At 44.9% G+C, this 18061-nt stretch overlaps 2 protein-coding genes across 7 annotated transcripts in view; one reads left to right on the top strand and one right to left on the bottom strand.

Moving 5' to 3' along the window:
- The window catches only part of LOC121297003 (protein FAM13B-like), a 35456-nt gene extending 23074 nt beyond the window's left edge, over window positions 1–12382 (top strand). For 3 of the 5 annotated variants that reach the window (XM_041223000.1, XM_041223002.1, XM_041222999.1), the window contains exons 8-24: window positions 2656–2697; window positions 3513–3629; window positions 3924–4050; window positions 4217–4302; window positions 5673–5727; window positions 6212–6326; window positions 6957–7022; window positions 7659–7872; window positions 8290–8428; window positions 8531–8612; window positions 9165–9373; window positions 9592–9675; window positions 9969–10064; window positions 10367–10450; window positions 10584–10777; window positions 11090–11191; window positions 11371–12382. In XM_041223000.1, the coding sequence (XP_041078934.1) occupies window positions 2656–2697; window positions 3513–3629; window positions 3924–4050; window positions 4217–4302; window positions 5673–5727; window positions 6212–6326; window positions 6957–7022; window positions 7659–7872; window positions 8290–8428; window positions 8531–8612; window positions 9165–9373; window positions 9592–9675; window positions 9969–10064; window positions 10367–10450; window positions 10584–10777; window positions 11090–11191; window positions 11371–11494 (1936 nt within the window). In that variant the 3' untranslated portion in view covers window positions 11495–12382. The remainder of the gene's footprint in view (window positions 1–2655; window positions 2698–3512; window positions 3630–3923; window positions 4051–4216; window positions 4303–5672; window positions 5728–6211; window positions 6327–6956; window positions 7023–7658; window positions 7873–8289; window positions 8429–8530; window positions 8613–9164; window positions 9374–9591; window positions 9676–9968; window positions 10065–10366; window positions 10451–10583; window positions 10778–11089; window positions 11192–11370) is intronic. The other 2 variants (XM_041223003.1, XM_041223004.1) reach the window with 2 other exon arrangements.
- A 232-nt stretch (window positions 12383–12614) lies between these two features.
- LOC121297004 (kelch-like protein 3) overlaps window positions 12615–18061 on the bottom strand; it is a 17934-nt gene continuing 12487 nt past the window's right edge. For both annotated transcript variants that reach the window (XM_041223005.1, XM_041223006.1), the window contains 4 exons: window positions 17955–18061; window positions 17519–17659; window positions 17169–17312; window positions 12615–16855 (listed from right to left, as the gene is read on the bottom strand). The exon at window positions 17955–18061 is cut by the window's right edge and continues 22 nt beyond it. In XM_041223005.1, the coding sequence (XP_041078939.1) occupies window positions 16827–16855; window positions 17169–17312; window positions 17519–17659; window positions 17955–18061 (421 nt within the window). In that variant the 3' untranslated portion in view covers window positions 12615–16826. The remainder of the gene's footprint in view (window positions 16856–17168; window positions 17313–17518; window positions 17660–17954) is intronic.

Genomic DNA, 18061 nt, shown 5'->3' with positions numbered 1-18061 from the left:
GCGCTCCCCTCAGTCTAACACAGGATGTTGAGGTCATGTTTTTCATTTCAGCAGTCAGAGTAGACCTTTATTCACAGTGCTAGTCTGTAGTCCTGTTAGACCTTCATAAGTATAATAACCCTGTGTGCTTTTCTTATTTCTCTTCTGTATTTGGTGTAGAATCTGTTTTTCTCCTCTCTGGAGAATGATATCAGTGACATTGTTTTCTGACAGCAATCCTGTCCAAAGAAAATGGCAAGAGAAATGTTTATTACAGGGTTTTTGGCCATGCATCGCACTCATGTATATTGCTGGGGAGAATCATTCCATCAGTTGCTGAAAGATGTCTGATCAGCAGTTTTCCAACAGAAAAACTGGCAATACAGCAATGTGCTTTCTAACCAGTTCTTATTGGTTCTAATATCGCTGCGTAACGACTTCCTTTTTGTTCAGTTACTCAAACCTGGCTTATTTTGTCGTGGATTATACCTTGCATACAAGCTCTTTCCTGGCCTCCAAACCCTTTTCTGTGCTCACTCGCACTCCAGTGTTCTATCTGGTGATTGTTGTGTCAGTCCTGTGTGCTACAATGTGGCAGTATTACTTCTCTGTAGTTCACCTTGTCCCTGGAATTCCCAAACCGCCTCTGTTCATGGTTTACCAGTCATGAAGGAATGTGCCTCTCCAGGATTAAGAGGTAGATTTAAACAATGAACTGCTTCAGGGCCTGGGTGAGTTTAAGCAGGTCAATGAAACAGTTGTTAAGAGCTGGACTGGAAGGACCTACTGCTGCTGTATTCAGGTTCTGGGCGGATTTTTAATACAAAGGTACTCCTTGACCTTGGGACAAGTTACCCCATGCTAACGAGTCTTTCTGCACACTGGTTGAGGGACAACACTACTACCATCATGCGCTTCCAATGGCTAACATTCTCACTGTCTCAGTTGACTGAGTTCAGCTACACGGTATGTTGTTTGGACCTTACTTCAGTTAAAAATAATTATGAGGTGGAACTTTAAACGAGTTCCAGTTGAGGGCAATTTTTGTTCATCAAAAACAAAATGTTACGAACTAGAGGCCCAGCAAGTCTTTTTTTAGAGAGAGGTTGTGTGTGGGGGAGCTGCCGTTACTTATTAACCTGGTATTAATTTGATCTGAGGTTGCTGTTGTGTCTGTGTGTGTATTTACCCAGACGTGCGCCCTCTGTACAATGTGGGGATCGGAGGAAGTGGTTGCCAGGTATGTTTGGGTCTCTTGTTTTTTTCTCTGGTCATATTTATAAATGGTTCCAGAAATTCGTTCTTATCGCTTCACTCACCCGCTAACCCCCTCAGATAGATTCTGATTTGTTTGTTTAACTCTGACCTTAGTGAGGGAGCTAGGCACATATATTCTAAGGCAAGAGCTTTTAAAGTAAGTTTACAGGCATCATGGCCTGTTGGTTGGCGCTGAGGCTTGGGAAGCTGGTTATCCTGAAGAGTTAAATGCAGGGAGGGTGAGCATTCTAGTGCATTGAGCTGAGGACTGGAAGGCAGCGTTTTCTAGAGCTGAAGGGCTTGTGTGAGGCTGAGGGGTGGAAGGCAGTGTTTTCTAGAGCTGAAGGGCTTGTGTGAGGCTGAGGCAGCCCCAATGTGCTGACCCCTCTTCCTATTACAACAACAACTGCTGTGTTTACTAACAGCCTGGGCTCTGGTTTACAGACGCTGCTGTTCATTATTTGAGGGTATAAATATCTCTGAAACAAAAGGCGGAAATGCCTCAATCTTTGTAATCATTTTGAGTGCTGCTGTTTAATCTATGAACGACTGAATGAATAAGTAAATGCATTTAATATTTCAAATAAACTCCCAAAACATCTCACAACGTTACACCTTGTATTGACGCTAACCTGTTCCTAAGCACCCTCTTACTCAAAATGGTTTTGAATTGCTTTGGTCATTTTAAAATAGTACACACTGGTACCTCTAACAGCACAACACATGCAGATTACAAAGTAAAACAAACTGCATGTTATATCTGGTACAGCACAGGTGTTGCTATCTCAGCGGGGCTCCAATGTGACCCTGACATCTGTGTAAAGCACATTACTTGCTGTAGATAGCTTTACCCCAACGCTGTCCTGTAGAAACTCTTGAACAGGACCCCAGTGGTTACAGCTGGAGAATGCTGAACCCCGGCCCGCCGCAGTCCTGAGATGTTAGTGCTTGTTTTTGAGCTCAGAAGGTGTGCTGATTCATCTCTCTGTTCATGGCTGTCTGGCGGTGTGTGGCCCCCAGCAGCAGCCTGGTTTAATAGCAATCTTGTGTAATTTGGTTTTCTTTTCAGCAGCAGCAGCCTCTGCTCACCCGCACCATTGCAGAGAGCAAGGCTTCTAAACAGCAGGAATGTCTGCTCTGGGCTTTTCACTCAAGTGAGAAAAAACCCTCTCCGTCTCGTCCTCTCTCTGATGGAGACAAGTGAGGCTGGATGCTGCCTTGCAAATTCAGACCTTCATGAAATTCTCTGTATTAAATCGTCGTGTGAGCAAGAGGCCAGCACCTTGGGGTGTCTTGTGTTTCTTTCCCTTCTCTGTAGTCTGCAGTGAAAGCAGTTAGGGTGAAGCCAGCTCACATTGTGCTGTGTTTTTGTCTAATCCTGTTGATCTCATGTGTGTTTCTCTTTCCCTTTTCTTCTAGTTCTCACATCACTCCCATCAATGTTTTGCCAGCTTCTGCTGAGTAAGTAAAGCTCTGTTTGTACTGATTGGGCAGAGCAATACCGGTAATATATTTCATCTTAGACCATTTCTTGTGTAGCTCGTTTAGTTTGTGCTGTACTGTGTGATTGGGTTTGTCTTTTTGATCTGTATTCATAGATATTTATTACTGCCCAGTATTGATTCTCTGATTGACTAAAGCTGAGAGAACATGAAACCACTTTTTCAGGAACAGTGGCTTGAAACCTGTTGCAGGAGACCAGGAGACCTACTTTGAAAGCTGTATTAAACCCCAAGTCTCCCCTGGTGTGCCGTGCAGTGGCCTGAAACCAAGTTCCAAGCCACAAAGTGGCTCTGTGTTCCATCGGCTTGACAAAGTTGCCCTAAACACTTCTAAAGTTCAGTAAAATTATCACTATTTAAAAAAAAAAAAAAAAAAAAAAAAAAAAAAGACAAAACAGAATCCAATATTCTGAGTTTCCTGGATTCAGGGCTGGAAAATCAAAGAACACAAACAGACTCTCATCAACGTGGGATCCAGTTAGAATTATTGTTTTTCCTCCTGTTTTAACGTCCTGTTAAATATTTACACAAACGCTAATATGATTCTCATAGCATAATTGAAATTGGCAGGGTTGGGCAAGTTCAGGTGATTTTCGGCGATGCTGGGAATTGGCAGTTCTAACGTAGGATTTGATGTTGACTTCAGGAGCCAGACTTAGCCATGTTTTTATATATATATATATATAAATTAGTGAAGGTGTGTGCAGTTTGGAGTGGGTTGTCTTGTGCTGTTTTAGTGTGTTAGTGTCTCACGTCCATGCTCTCTGTCTCCAGCATCATCGAGAGGACGATCCGCGCTGTGGTGGAGCAGCATCTCTTTGACCTGCAGAGCAGCATCGAGCAGGAGATCCGCAGCTATGAGAGGCAGGGAGTCGAGGGGCTTGGGCAGGGGTGAGAAATTCTTCTTCTTCTTATTCCTCATCTTACATGTTAAATTAAATTGTACTTCATAATCTTTTTATGGTCAGTGTATTTATTGGTTTGCTTTAAAATGTCTGTAGAAATGCTCTGCTCATAACATAAAGGTGTTTTGCTGCCAGCTCCCGAGGCAGGGTCCTGTCCCAGTGAATTGCTAGTGCTGCCTCTGTCCTGTTTCGTTGAGCTGCGCCGAGGCTACTGACCTGTTCAGTGCAGCTGGCCCTGCCTGACTGCCCCGCCCGCTAATACTCCTGTGTGTCATCGTAGGGAGGCTGGCACTGGACTAGTGGAGCGAGATGAGGACAGCTCCCAGTCTGGGCTTGTAGAAACACAGCCTAAAGACTATCCAGAAGAGAGGGGGGAGGAGGAGGAGGAGGAGGAGGAAAGCAGGCAGGTAAGCATGACCATCTCAGCATGCAACAGAGAGAGGGGGAGGAAACTTCACAGGAAATTGTGGTTCAGTAATGTGATCCAGAACAGGAGGTGTTGACATGGCAGTAGGCGTGTACATGTGGATTAGCTGATTATCTCATCATTACGTTTCTTTTTTGCCTCCCCAGGATGTGGAGAGCGCTGCCCTGCTGGAATACTCTGGCAGTGACGCTGAAGCACTGGTGAAAGCTGAAAACAACATCAACACAGCCAGGTTTGTGTCATGCAATCTGTCAGTTTGCAATGCAGAACAGCTGCACGTATTGCATTAGAAATGAAGGAGTTTTACAGTGTGGAACAGCTGCACGTATTGCATTAGAAATGAAGGGGTTTTACAATGTGGAACAGCGTGCACGTATTGCATTAGAAATGAAGGGGTTTTACAGTGTGGAACAGCGTGCACGTATTGCATTAGAAATGAAGGGGTTTTACAGTGTGGAACAGCGTGCACGTATTGCATTAGAAATGAAGGGGTTTTACAGCAGCGTGCACGTATTGCATTAGAAATGAAGGGGTTTTACAATGTGGAACAGCTGCACGTATTGCATTAGAAAGGAAGGGGTTTTACAATGTGGAACTTTTTTTTTTTTTGTGTTGCCATTATAAGATTTTAAAGTCATTCTTTGATGCAAAAGAAAGTTCATCAGTAGATTAGTGAAATAAAAATGTTTAGAGATTTCAATTCTGATGTAAAAAATAATTATACAATTTTGACCTTTAAGTCAAAATCAGGCAGGTAAAACGTGTGTAACACTGAAAACAGTCTCGTCCTGAGAGAGGGAGGAGCAGGAGTCGTCTTTACTGACTATATATGATTTTTTTGCACTTCTTTGCCATGCTTTTTTTTTTTTTTTTTTTAAGGAATTAAAAGTAACTCAGTTCTGTTGTCCTTCAGATCAGTTGCTACTAGCTGATCTCTGTGAAGACAGGACTCGTGATGTATAGCGCCACCTAGTGAGCATTGCAGTGTTTTACTAAGTGTTTATTTCACCCGTCTATTAGACTGAGTCTGCAGTGTTTGCTCTTACTGATTCGATGTGTTTTCAAATTGAATAACAGCCCCAGTTTGTATCTGCACACTGCGCCCCTGCTTGTGTGTCTGCAGTGCAGAATAAGTGGCTCTACAGATTGGAAACTCACCTCCCAGTACCACCGTCTTACAAAGAGTGGGCTTATGTCTTTATCAGACACGGCCAGAGGGAGTCCTGCACTGATTCATATGAATCCGATGTGAAATGTTTTAATGTTTGCACACAATTTTAGCGTAACGACTATCGCTGTCTGGCCAGCAGCGTCTCTGTGTGAGGATCAGCCAGCTGTAGACAATCGATACAACGTGTGGCTGTTAAAATCACCACGCTGATGCAGGCAGGCACTGCAACCCACAGAAAAAACAGTTAACAGAGTCAAATAAAAAATAAATAAAAAGCATCGTAGCCGATTAGATTTTGATTGCTTGTCCGTGTAACCCCCTATCCACACCCTCTGTTGAAATCACAACACTCCTGGGACTTTCAGAAGTCACAGCTGATATAAAACAAATACAAACTATATATTCAAGATGGGCTTCTTTTCTGTTTCCAGACAGGAAGACTGTCGGGTGTCTGAGAACGACCACGAAACTGAACTCGTCACCTGTGTGAGTTTTTAGTGTTGTTATTAGGTTCCTGTCGCAGTTGAAAGTAGTGAAGAGTAATGCATGCCTTCCCGTGCTCCTGTCTCAACAGGATTAACCCCAGAAGAATAACATCATGCTCAGCTGTTACGATGAGAACGCGTACTGATTGACAATGGCTGATACATATACAATGGTTACCATGGCTTTATAAATACGCAGTGGTTACCATGGCTTTATAAATATGCAGTGGTTACCATGGCTTTATAAATATACAATGGTTACCATGGCTTTATAAATATACAGAGGTTACCATTGTATATTAGGAGGCTGTGTGGTCCTGTAACCAGGAGATCCCCGGTTCAAATCCCAGCTCAGCCACTGACTCATTGTGTGACCCTGAGCAAGTCACTTAACCTCCTTGTGCTGCGTCTTTCGAGTGAGACGTTCTTGTAAGTGACTCTGCAGCTGACGCATAGTTCACACTCCTCACACTTCACTTTTCTAGAAGTCTGGTGGCGAAGAGTATGATGTGAACGCCAACTCTGAGTCGACAGACCGTCCCGGCCAGCCAGGACCAGCCCCCCACCTCGACCTGCACAGAGTGTTCCAAGGGCTGGAAGGTAATCTCCAGGACAGATGATCTTGAATGATTGATTATCTGGATTTCTTCGCTGTGCTGTGCTCCCCAGTATGCTCAGCGTTTTATAGGGCAGTTTGTGAACAGATCTGTGCTCAACCTTGCATTCAACCCGAACGATTCACTAAATTCAGAGTAGCATTTGCTTAGACATATTCAGTCATTAAAGTACAGCTGCTGCATTAGGGTCTGATTTTCAGTCTCTCATCCTTTTTGTTCAAAGCAGGTCCTGGCGTTTGTTTCAAGCATGCAGGTTTGTTCCTTCCAGTTTGGAGTGTTTTTTGAAACTGTTATATCAGAGTCCTCTACTTTAGATTTTTGATGGCAGAGCACGGAAATGATTTGTGAACAGAAATACCTGTTGAGCAGTGAATTTAAATGCAGAACCTGGCTTAAACGGACCAGCCTGTAAAATGAGAGCGCTTGTGCTTGTTCACAGTAAAGTGATGGGTGGAGAGTTTTCTAGTCCAGTGTGTGATCGAGGGTAGCTGTCAGGAGAGACACACCCTGGTTCGCTCTTGTGTTCTAAGTCAGTATTGAGTTTCTCCTCATTTGTGCTGTCTGCTCACTGCAGTGTTTTTTCTACCATTTCTTCTCCCCATTTTTTTGTCAGCACCATGTCCATTCACTTTCCCCCTCATTGACTTCAAATCAATGCACCTGCAGAAGGACGGGGAAGGTAAGTGCTCTGCCCAGCTCTGCTCTGCTCTGCTGTCCATCCACACCTCCTGTACTGAACCGTTTCACCTGCCACTCTGAGAACATGCCTGCTGAGCCAGACTAACCCAGTCTTCCTGTTTCATTTGTTGCTCAATCTGTCTTGTTTTATTGTATCTTTGTTTCCAGGTTTCAGGTTTTTTGGTTATGTATGCCTGCATGTATGTATCATTGTGTTTTGTCTCTACTCTCTCAAGGACCCAGTTCATTTCAATTAAGTATAACACACACATGTATTCATTTGAAATTATTTGCCACTTCAGTTAATTGCATTTATATTTATTTTCCTAAAACTTTTTTTAAGCTTATTAAATTGGGCCGTCTTAGATTCTTAAATGCATCTATGTTTAAATCCCCTTGAGATCAATTTGAATCCTGTTAAATGTGGTTACTTCAGTCAATTGAGAGTAAATCAAAAACCTAAGTGCCTTGCATTGGTCACTGAGGACAGTGTGCATTTGAAAGGGTGGGATCATCGGGAGCTGATCGCCGCGTCGTTCTGTTTTCTGTGTGCGATCCCAGTCATTTTGCGTCCCACACACCTGCATACACCACGTCTTGCCCACTGGTGCTGTAAGCTCTGTCTTTGTTGCTGCAGACCCCGTCCCTGCGTTCAAGTCCTGGCAGGAGGACTGTGAGTCTGGGGAGGCTCAGCTCTCCCCGCTGGCCGGCCGCATGGTCCACCACCCCCTGGAAGAAGAGTCCCAGCTCCTGCTCGCCCGCCGCTTCCTGGACTTCGGACACAGCCAGCGCTTCCTGCAGACCCACGACTCCTCCTCCTCCCCTCCCATGAAAGCACCTTCCTTCAGGAGGTATGGGAAGCACCTTGCACTGCTCGCGTGAGCTTTTGCTTGGGGGAGAGCCATTGCCAGCATCCTGCCCTGCCCTAGATAAATAATAATAATAATAATAGGGTTAGCCGAGCACTGAAACCTTTCCTTTGTATGCAGCAGCGTGATGTCTGCTTGAACACATGGCAACACACACAGTCAGTAAATGAATATGTGCAGTAACGTGCTTGAACAAGATCATGTGGAGGCGTGATGGATAGCGCTGTAATAACTATAATAAACCACACTACTTCCAGTTATGCATCTAAATACTGAACTGCCTAGTACTATTGATCCCCTTGGATCCCAGCTGTCCTTCCCCAGTAGAGGGACACGGTGTAGCTGGCTCAGGATTTCGGCGTGTGATGCCTTGTGATGATAAAGTTTGCCTCTCTCTAGGCCTCGCCGAGCCTCCTTCAGCTCCAGAGAGGCTGGGAAGGGGGATGCCGTCCCCATCCAGCTCACCAAGAAACTGCAGAACCTCAAGAAGAAGATCAAGCAGTTTGAGGAGCAGTTTGAGAAGGAGAGGAACTACAAGGTGGGTGACAGGCGTGAGAGGAAGAGCAGCGCTCCAGTAGGATTTCTTTTAAAGAAGCTCCTATTTGAAATGGAGTGAGAACACATGCATTTTGTTTTGCAGCCCTCGCACAGTGATAAGGCAGCTAATGCAAAGGTTTTGAAATGGATGACGGAGCTCACAAAACTTCGCAAGCAAATCAAAGGTAACCGTTTCACCCGCTTGTTTTCAAGACAGATTGAAATCTGTACGACCTGGAGGAAAGCAGGCGCCTCCGTTTGGTATCTGAAGCCTCGTACAACATGCGCTGTTACCAGATTACAAAAAAGGCAAAGTTCGCTAGTGCTCTGGGAATATGTGTTTTAACCTTGGCTGATTTTAAATCAATCTGCAACAGCATGGAAGAAAATTGAAATACAGTGTCCTTCAACCTCAATGGTAGCATATCCCATGGTGCTGGAATTCTGATTTGACTTTGCAAAAAGTTCAAATGCAAACCTTGTTATAAAATTGAGAACAAAAGCAGCAGTGCTCCCCTCGACACTGAGCCATTAGTTCACAGATTAGGTTCATTCACTCTGAGGCCATGGTGACAGTACGTTGCGCAGGGGTCTGTTTTACTGTGTAAGGACCTTTCAGTAACTCGCTCTTTCCCATAGGTCACGTCTTTATGATGTGCAGTAATGAGGGAGCCTGGCTGCACTGCTTGGGGATCACACACTGTAACCTGTGCTGCTGTCTCTGCTCTCCCTCCCAGACACTAAGCGCAAGTCCTCGGACGGAGAGTTTCCTCCCCAGCCCCTGCCGCAGAGCAACACCCTCCCAAAGAGCTTCGGCTCCACGCTGGACCATGGGGAGTCGGAGGGGGCAGCGCATGGGCGGCCCAGCCCAGAATCCACAGTGGATCTCATCCTGCGCAGGCTCCGGGACAAGAGGGAGGAGGCGAACTGGCCAGAGGACATGAAGGTAAAGTCTGGGATCACACTGAACGTCCGCTGGTGTGGCCGTGAGGATTAAGGGATTTGAGTTGTTGTGAGTCTGACATGAATGATGTTTAGTGCATTATAGATCTATAGATGTGCTGGCTGTGTTCATGTGAATGATGTTTAGTGCATTATAGCTGTATAGATCTACTGGGGTTGTGTTCCCACTCCTAAACCTGGGGTTGGTTGGTTGTTTCACAGAAAATGACAAAGGAAAACCTGCTCTGTGAGAAGACAGCTCTGCAGAAGAACCTGCTGTACTACGAGAGCATCCACGGGCGCCCGGTACTCCTCTATGAGTCTACTGATCTACCTAGCTAGTGTTCTCACTCCCATCAATCCCTTAGCACACTTTACTGCTGAGCAAACTAAGAGCCACTATAAATGGTCACTTGTGACAGTATTCATTTGCTAGTCTTTTTTTATATTTGTGTTTTAGGATGTAGTATTTTATCCAGTGTGGTTTTGTTAATATTCGTGTTGCTGTTTGTTTCTGTGTTATGTCTGGGTAGATTGTGTGAACTGGTTTGCTGGTACCTATAATGAATCGCTGGTAACTGACCCCGTTGTTCTGACAGGTCACCCGCGAGGAGAGGCAGATTGTGAAGCCTCTTTATGAGAGATACCGGCTAGTGAAGCAGATGCTGACCCGAGCTAGCATCACAACCCTAATCGTGAGTCAGCCCTGCTCTCCTTGCATTCTAATCATGCGGAACTGCGGAACGATCCGTCACAGTTGGAGCGTAAAGAAGACCAATGTTCCGGCTAGTGCCGCCCTCAGAGTAATGCTCTTCTCATGTAATCAGCGCTCTGGTTGTTTGCAAAGTTTTCTAAAGCATCAGTAGGATAGCTTCATGTCAGCAAGCATTATTTTATACTTCTAGGGTACCAATTTATTTATATTTTATGTATGTATGTATGTATGTATGTATGTATGTATGTATGTGTTTATTTATTTATTTATTTATTTATTTAGGGCTCTCCATCATCCAAGAGGCGTGGACAGATGTTGCAGCCAATCATTGAGGGGGTAACTGCCCATTTCTGTGATGAAATCAATGTAAGTCAAACCCAGCCTCTCAAGTGCATGAGAACAGATCACAGATCAAACCAAACAAACCGATGAGTTACTCCAGTGATGTGTGCGTTCAGAGTGCTGATGCAACCAGCTCATTCTGTCTGTCCTGTTCTAGGAGGAGGACGAGGAAGAGGAGGAGGAGGAAGGGGTCAGTGAGGACACAGTGGTCACAGTCATGCTGGACCCAGCCAGCCTCCCCCACTCCTTCCAGGCTCACCTGGACAGAGAGAAGATGGACCCCAAGCTGGAGGAGAGCTCGGGCAGGCTGGCCCACGACCTCTGCATGTCTAACACCAACACTACATCCATGTGAGAGCTCAGCTTCCTTCACATGCAAGAACCGGGTAGCAGCCTTCCTTTCAAACCATGCAAACGCAGCATCCACTGTAGAGCACTCCACAGCAGCACCTTTAGAAAGAGCGAGAGGAACAGAAAGAGAAGCGATCGACTGTGATAGCACACTAAGGGGGGGTCTTTCAGTGTTACATATCGCACGTTTCCAATGCACTGTATTGTCCAAGCTTAAACTCTGTATAAAATCTGTATCTCCCCTGAGGGTTGTGTGTATTGAGTAATTGCTTTGTGTGTTGCTTGGAGTGACTGTGTCTCTCTGTCTCTCAGGCCGGAGCTCCTGGAGCAACTGTGGAAGGCGAGGGCTGACAAGAAGAAGCTTCGGAAGAGCCTCAGAGACTTCGAGGACGACTTCTATCAGCAGAACGGCAGGTCAGTTCAGCCAGCATGTTGTGAAGGTTCACAGTGCTCTGAGCTCAGCCAGTGTGTTGAGAGGAGGACCGTGCACTTCACAGTGCTCTGAGCTCAGCCAGGTTAGTTTTTGAAAGTGTCTGTGTGCTTCTTGTTTGGGAGTCTAATGGTTTCCCTGTTCTGTTCTCTTGTCCTGTCAGGAATGTGCAGAAGGAAGATCGCTCTCCGATGTGGGAGGAGTACAAGGAATACAAGCGGATCAAAGCCAAACTCAGACTGCTGGAGGTTTTAATCAGCAAGCAGGATTCTTCCAAATCCATTTAACCCCCTTGGGGTACATGTGTCCTGCACCACTCTCTCCACACAGCCACTGACTGTCACACTGGAGCCAGCCTGGCCTGAGGAGGAGTGGCATGGAATAGCAAAGCTTCCCCACTCTGCCCGATGTGTGGAGATCTCCTTCTCGTTTTTTCTAAAGACCCTTCTCAGTTTTTTTTCTGCATCCTGTTTCAACAATAAAGGACTGTTAACGTTAAGAGCCAAAAGGGGAACTTTTTTTTTCTTTTTTTTAACGGAGCTTGTTTTGAATTTTTTTCTCCATTATTTTAAATGACACTTTCATGTTAACTGTAGTTAATTTCTAACACTTTACAGTGTGCACACAGGAGTGCTGGGGTTTTTGTACACAACGCCAGACAACAGGCTGCATCGCTCCTGACAATCGAACCTGTGTGGAAACACTTGAGAGCTTCACTTCTGGAATCAAATCCTGGGAATCTTTCAACTGACCATAAAAAAAAAAAAAAAAAAAAAATTAAAGACCTGGAGACATGATTTCAAAACCCTGGATCAACACTTTTGTGTGTGTGTATATATTACATTTTTAACTTGCCTAGTAACACGGTTTGCTACTGATCAGTTTTGCACACAGGAGGATTTTTGGTGTTGTTTTTCTCTGAACTAAAGAGGTTTTGTGTTCCCGAGAGAGCAACAAGGACAGTGGATTCTGTGTGTGTCCAGCAACAATGACAGTGAATTCTGTGTGTGTCCAGCAACAATGACAGTGGATTCTGTGTGTGTCCAGCAACAATGACAGTGGATTCTGTGTGTGTCCAGCAACAAGCACAGTGGATTCAGTGTGTCTCTGTGCACTGCTGGCTGTTTCCAGGACTTACTCCAGTCTGTAATGATGGGACTTTTTTTGAAGGAATAAAATCTTCTTTTACTTTGCAAATACTGAAAGTGTTCAATGGACCTTGAATTAAACTGTAGAGCTGATTTTAGTTCTGTTTTTGTACAGTTATTGTTTTCTTTAGTTTTGTTCACCTTTCAGTAAACCGCTGTATGAAAAGGGTCCTGATTGTTTTTCTGTGGAGGGGGGTCGCTGAACAGAATGTGTGCAGGTTCTCTGCATGACATCTCGCATCGAGCAGGGGCAGGCGGTGGGGGTCCCACCTTACATTACCCTTCAGAAACCGCTAAAGCAAAAACCAAGTCGCTCTTCCTGCCCAGAGTCTGTTCATGAAGACCAGTCACTGCAATGGAAAGATGCGGAATGAACCGCAGCCTCCAGATCTGAGCTCCATCACTGAAGGGGTGTATGATTGGTAATTGTGTACCGTGCCTCCGCTGGGATACACTATCCAGACACGCAGAGGATCTGGTTACCTGGGCTCGCAGCTGCCCAGTGCAGGATCGCTGCTTTTCAGCTGGTTAGATCCCACAATTACTTGAATGACAGGTCCTATGATGTCATTGTCACTGGTTAGTAATGATGGGCAAAACATTTTCAAATGAGCTTCCCCTTTTAAGGTGGTGGTGTTTCTGTTCAAGGTTATTTTGTTTTTTTTAAACTTGGTGTGTATTACCACCTGGTGGCCAAATACTGTAAATGATTTGTAAAGAGAAGTTCATTGTTTCTCTTAAAGGGAAGGTCATCTGAATTTTCTGCGCACCCCTATTGACGAGTGTATAGACACGCAGGGTGGGGTCTAACTTGCTGAAGAGAGTAGGTAGCCAATAAGCTGCAGAGAGGCTTGCGCTGTACTATGGAAATAACAAAGAATAATGGGATCCAGATATTTCTTTTCTAGGTACGTGAATTTATCATTTTTATTATAACCAATGAAGTCTCAAATGAAATGCTGTAGAGTGCCGAGGACTGTCATACTGAAACTGCTGGAATTCAGTTCCAGAGTGGAAACATTTGTCAATGTAGGCATGTTAGCTTCATCTCTCTGGTTTGTAATGAACAGAGACAAAAATGAAACAGAGAAGCATGGAACCATACTTCACATGCTGGGTGTGCTTTGTACCCTGGAAATGAACACTTAGTTTTTTCAAATTGTAATAACAATGTTACTCTTTCTTTCTGGTGCTTTTTGGTGTATTACTTTCTATTGTGACCGTGCCTGCATGCACCTGGTGTCGTGGCTGGCTGCTGATTGGATAGATAAGCTGTGGGTTCTGTTTTTACTGCATGCCTCTTTGTTGTATACTAGTGAAAATGAAGACACACATGAAGCCAAATCAGTGATAGAAGAGTCAGAAGAGCCCGCCTCTGTGTCTGCTGTCTTGCTTGTAGCTCCTGGTAGGAGACCAGTGTTTTGAGTAACAGCTCAAGTCATTGGGATGGGATACGCAGGGGTCGTTCTCATGGAAGTATTTTAATGTGGCTTCACTTCCTCAGTCTGTGAGGTAGCCAGACCTCTCTGGAAACCAGCATGAATACGACTACCCTGTGTAAATATTCTTCAATCTCTAAAGCGTGTATTTTACTTCAAACATTGAAAGTGTCTTTCATCAGAATCCAGAGTTCTGTGAGCTGTTTATAAGCTCTAGAATGAACCAGTGAAACTGTCACAAAGTCAGCAGTATCAGACTAATATCAGCCAAAGATTTGTATTTCTATTTAATTTAATTTAATTGTGTGTGTGTGGTAGGTTTGGGCATTAAGAAGTATTGCCCCTGCCGTTTGATAGCAATCCTGCATGTAACAGGCACTGGATTCTCATAAACTTGCTCTGCAGCCTCGTGCCTTTCCTGCAGCTTTCCACAACGTGGAGGCACACGTTTGCTGTTTACTGCTGACTGCATGATGAGCGCGGCCCGAACAGACACAAGAGTGCAGGGGTTAGTGTCTGGCTATTGCACAGTATTCTGAGAATGCAGCCCCCATTCTCAAAGCACTAACACTGGTTTTGTAAAACTGTACATTGTTTCTTTTTTTATACAGTCTGTTTTGCCCTGTTTTAAACCGTGAGATTCCAGTGTAGTATTATTATTATTATTATTATTATTATTATTATTATTATTATTTTTGTATTTTCATTTTGGAGCTGTTTATGCTCTGAACTAACCCTGGTGTTGATGTACTGGTCTGCTCTCTTTACTCACTGTGGTGGACCTGCATGGCAAACTTGTATGGATTCTATTTTTGTGTCATCACCAAGCAATAAACGGCATTGATGCCTGTTTGATGGCAAGAAAGGCCTGTTTTTTCCATGTGTGCTCCTCTAATAAATGACTTGTTCATGGTTATTCCTTGGGAGTTGTGTAGCTCATTCTTCTGCGAAATGACCAATGAGTGCCGGAGCCACTCCAGGTCTCCTTTTATAAAGAGTCTGTGTTTCAGCACACGATCTTGAGCGCTTCAGGGGTGTTGGTTTGAAGTATAGAATCCGCAAGGATTCTTGTCCTCCTTTCTTTCTTGAGAGTTAGAGTGGAAAAAACATCATAGCCAAGCTTTTCAAGTGTTGTTTTTATTATAATTGTTCTGGTTTGATGTTGATTTTATGATATTTATCATGTTGTTCAATTACTGAAGGAATAATTGTCTAGAACAAGCAGTCCCGGGGTGCTTCTGTGTTCATGTGCAGCTGCTTTTCTTAAAGCTCCTGTTGGGTCTCCTGTCACTCATTTTTCCTCCACATGTTGCAGAAGGACTGTAACATTAAGAAGTGCAGGTGAGTTGGTTCATCGCTTTGTATAAAAAATAACTTGCTATGTGAGCCATGCAAATGGCATGAAGAGTGTGAGACTGATGAAGAGCCTTTTTTATAGCCTAATTAGATCTGCAGATTTCAAAATGCAAATGAATTTCCATTAATCCCTTTCATTCGTGTTGGAATCTGAAGTTTCCCCTCTGAGCAGCTCAGATGTAATTCAGTGCTTCCATTTTAATTATGCCACAGCCAGTAAGATTTTTTTTTTTCTTTATTAATTGTAATTTTCTGTTTGAGCAGAGCACTTCAGATGTGATGAAAGACTGCACATGTAGCATTATGTACACCCCCAGCGTTTCTCAAGCCCTTTCAAAGTGTTCTTGGCTGCTGTGTTAGTGGCCCCCTTTCTGTGTGCTTTGCAAACACTGTAACGACACAAACGCATGCTGTCCCTACACTGTGTGCTTCTGTGTCATGCAGGCTCCACGACTGGTGCTTATGAGAAAAGGGCTTTTATTACACACATTTTCCTGTGCAATGTCTCACAGTGACATACTCTGTAGAAAAGCAGTGTGTAGCTTCCCATTCGCTATTAGATTTATACCAGGGCTATGGCTTTTTTAAATGGCTTTTTAAATCCTGTATCAGAACTGGAGGCAACAGTGACCTACAGCAAGAACACTAACATATACAGGAACCTCCCAGTCATAGTTAAAGGAACTCTTTTTAAGTTATAAAATTAGACTTATTTAGAGAAGAATGTCATACACCCTGACCGCTGTTAAAAAACAGGACTCGTAGTGGGAGGTCGTTCTGTTGAGAGAATGGTTTTAATGGTAAACTGGTCCAACGCAGGTTAGTCACAAGAGGGAGTGTACAGTGCCACCTTCAGCCAACAGTCGGCATACCTTCTATTAAATCCCACTGGAAGAAGCAGCACTGCCCTGTGACTATTGCCATCACTAAGCCAGAGCAGCGCAGGACTGGCTGAATCTTCAGTCAGGCTGAAAGTAATTCAAATGGAGCAGCACCCACAACTGAATGGAAGAGTAAATAATACAATAAATAATGAAATCTTGTTCTCATAAACCCCCTTCCTCCCCCAAATCAACAGACTTTCAAACAGTGATGGAGACCAGTAGTGCAATCAGATTCACAGCTAGCCCTTCAAGAGCTGGCACTGAAGATTCACAGCTACCCCTTCAAGAGCTGGCTCGGAGACACACCATGTGGCACCAAGACAGAAGTTGTTATCCAAAAATCACACGTTTGCGTACTAGGGTTATAAAAAATAATAATAATAATAATAAAAAAAGGCAGAGAATTCCATTTCCATTTCCATTCCATTTTAGGCAGTACTGAATCAGAATGTACATTGTTTCAGAATGCTATTTACATTGTTTAAAGACCTTGTCTCAATGTTCTTCTGCTCTGCAAGAGCCATTTACAAAGAAACCGATTGCAGACAGGCTCCAGAGACTATCAGGCTTTTTCTTCTTTGAAATGCCCCAGACTGGAGACAACACGAGCTGGAAAAAGAGGCAGCTACTGCCCCCTTCCCACACAAACGAGTTGGAGGGGTCCTGCTCTGGGGTGACATCGGCAGTGCCTGATCAGTCCTGGCACTGTTGGTGATGGGTGTGGCTCCATTACCTAGGAAACGATCTTGGTTGCTTTCCCGGCCAAGCTGCCATGCTGACCGGGGTCTCTGGTCATAACGGCTTGTCGATGACCGCCACCCCTGGGTTGAGGAGAGGGAGAGAGAGAGGTGTGTGTTAAAAGTGCAGTGGGTCTGAATCGCATCCCTCCCCGCACATGCTAATTGAAGTTCTCGTCTACACCTTGCGGTTAAAAGTAACGAGACAGGAGGTCTAACGAATGCATCCTCCTCCTCCTGGGTACCGCAGACTGACCTTTATTTAACTGCCCGAACAAACTGCTTCCTCACAGCACCTCTGTAATTCCCTTCAACTGAAAGAAATGAATTCAAGCCCAGTCTGCTGTGTGACTGAGTGAATTCAAGCCCAGTCTGCTGTGTGACTGAGTGAACTCACCTGCATAGCTCCTCCCATTGCTCATGTTGGTGGGGATGAGGGTCCACTTGTCAATGGCAGGGTTGTAGTACTCCACCGAGGCCAGGTTACACGAGCCATCGTCGCCCCCAATCACATACAGCATGCCATTCACCGCACACACACCTGGGCAGAGGTGGGAGAGACCAAAATGTTTCAGGTGATGACCAGGCAAAAGTACAGGCATTTCACTTTAATCACAGCATAACAAAGACATGCATTAATACATGTAATTGTATGCACACTTTTACAGATGCAAATTTAGTGCAAGTGACCAAATTGTAACCCAAGCCACCTGTAAGCACTCCTCTGTGCCCAGCCCGTGATCTCACCTGCGTTCCTTCGGCACATGTTCATGTCACACACCTGCCTCCAGGTGTTGTCGTGGGCATCGTACACCTCCACACTCTTGCGGACCAGCGGCCCGTCATGCCCCCCCGCTGCGTACAGGTGTCCACTCAAGACCCCCACTCCTGCAGACACAAACACAGCACAGCGCTCACTAAGGTGTGGCCAAAAGAGGGCACTCACTAAGAAACGCTCCTGATGCACAGCAACCCCAACAACGCTGGAGCACTGAAAAAGGAGCTGCTGCACTGCACTCAGAATCCACCAGGGGGAACCCTGCCCTCCAGAATAGAACTGCAGTGTATCTACAGCAAGCTGAACAGCTGGGTAAGCACGTCCAGCACTGTGAAGAATGACTTTCAATGTAAACAAAAAAATAAAGAGCAACAAACAGATGCTCGCGCCGAGCCGAATCTGTACCTGCTCCGCTGCGCCGCGTGCCCATATCTGCCACGAAACTCCAGCGGTTAGAGACGGGGTTGTACTCCTCCACGGTGCTCAGGCACTGTCGCGAGGCGCCATCGTAT

This window comes from Polyodon spathula, chromosome 22, assembly GCF_017654505.1.
Source record: "Polyodon spathula isolate WHYD16114869_AA chromosome 22, ASM1765450v1, whole genome shotgun sequence".
Taxonomy (NCBI): domain Eukaryota; kingdom Metazoa; phylum Chordata; class Actinopteri; order Acipenseriformes; family Polyodontidae; genus Polyodon; species Polyodon spathula.
The sequence above is the reverse complement of the archived record's forward strand: the minus strand, read 5'-3'. Positions and strand labels throughout refer to the sequence as shown.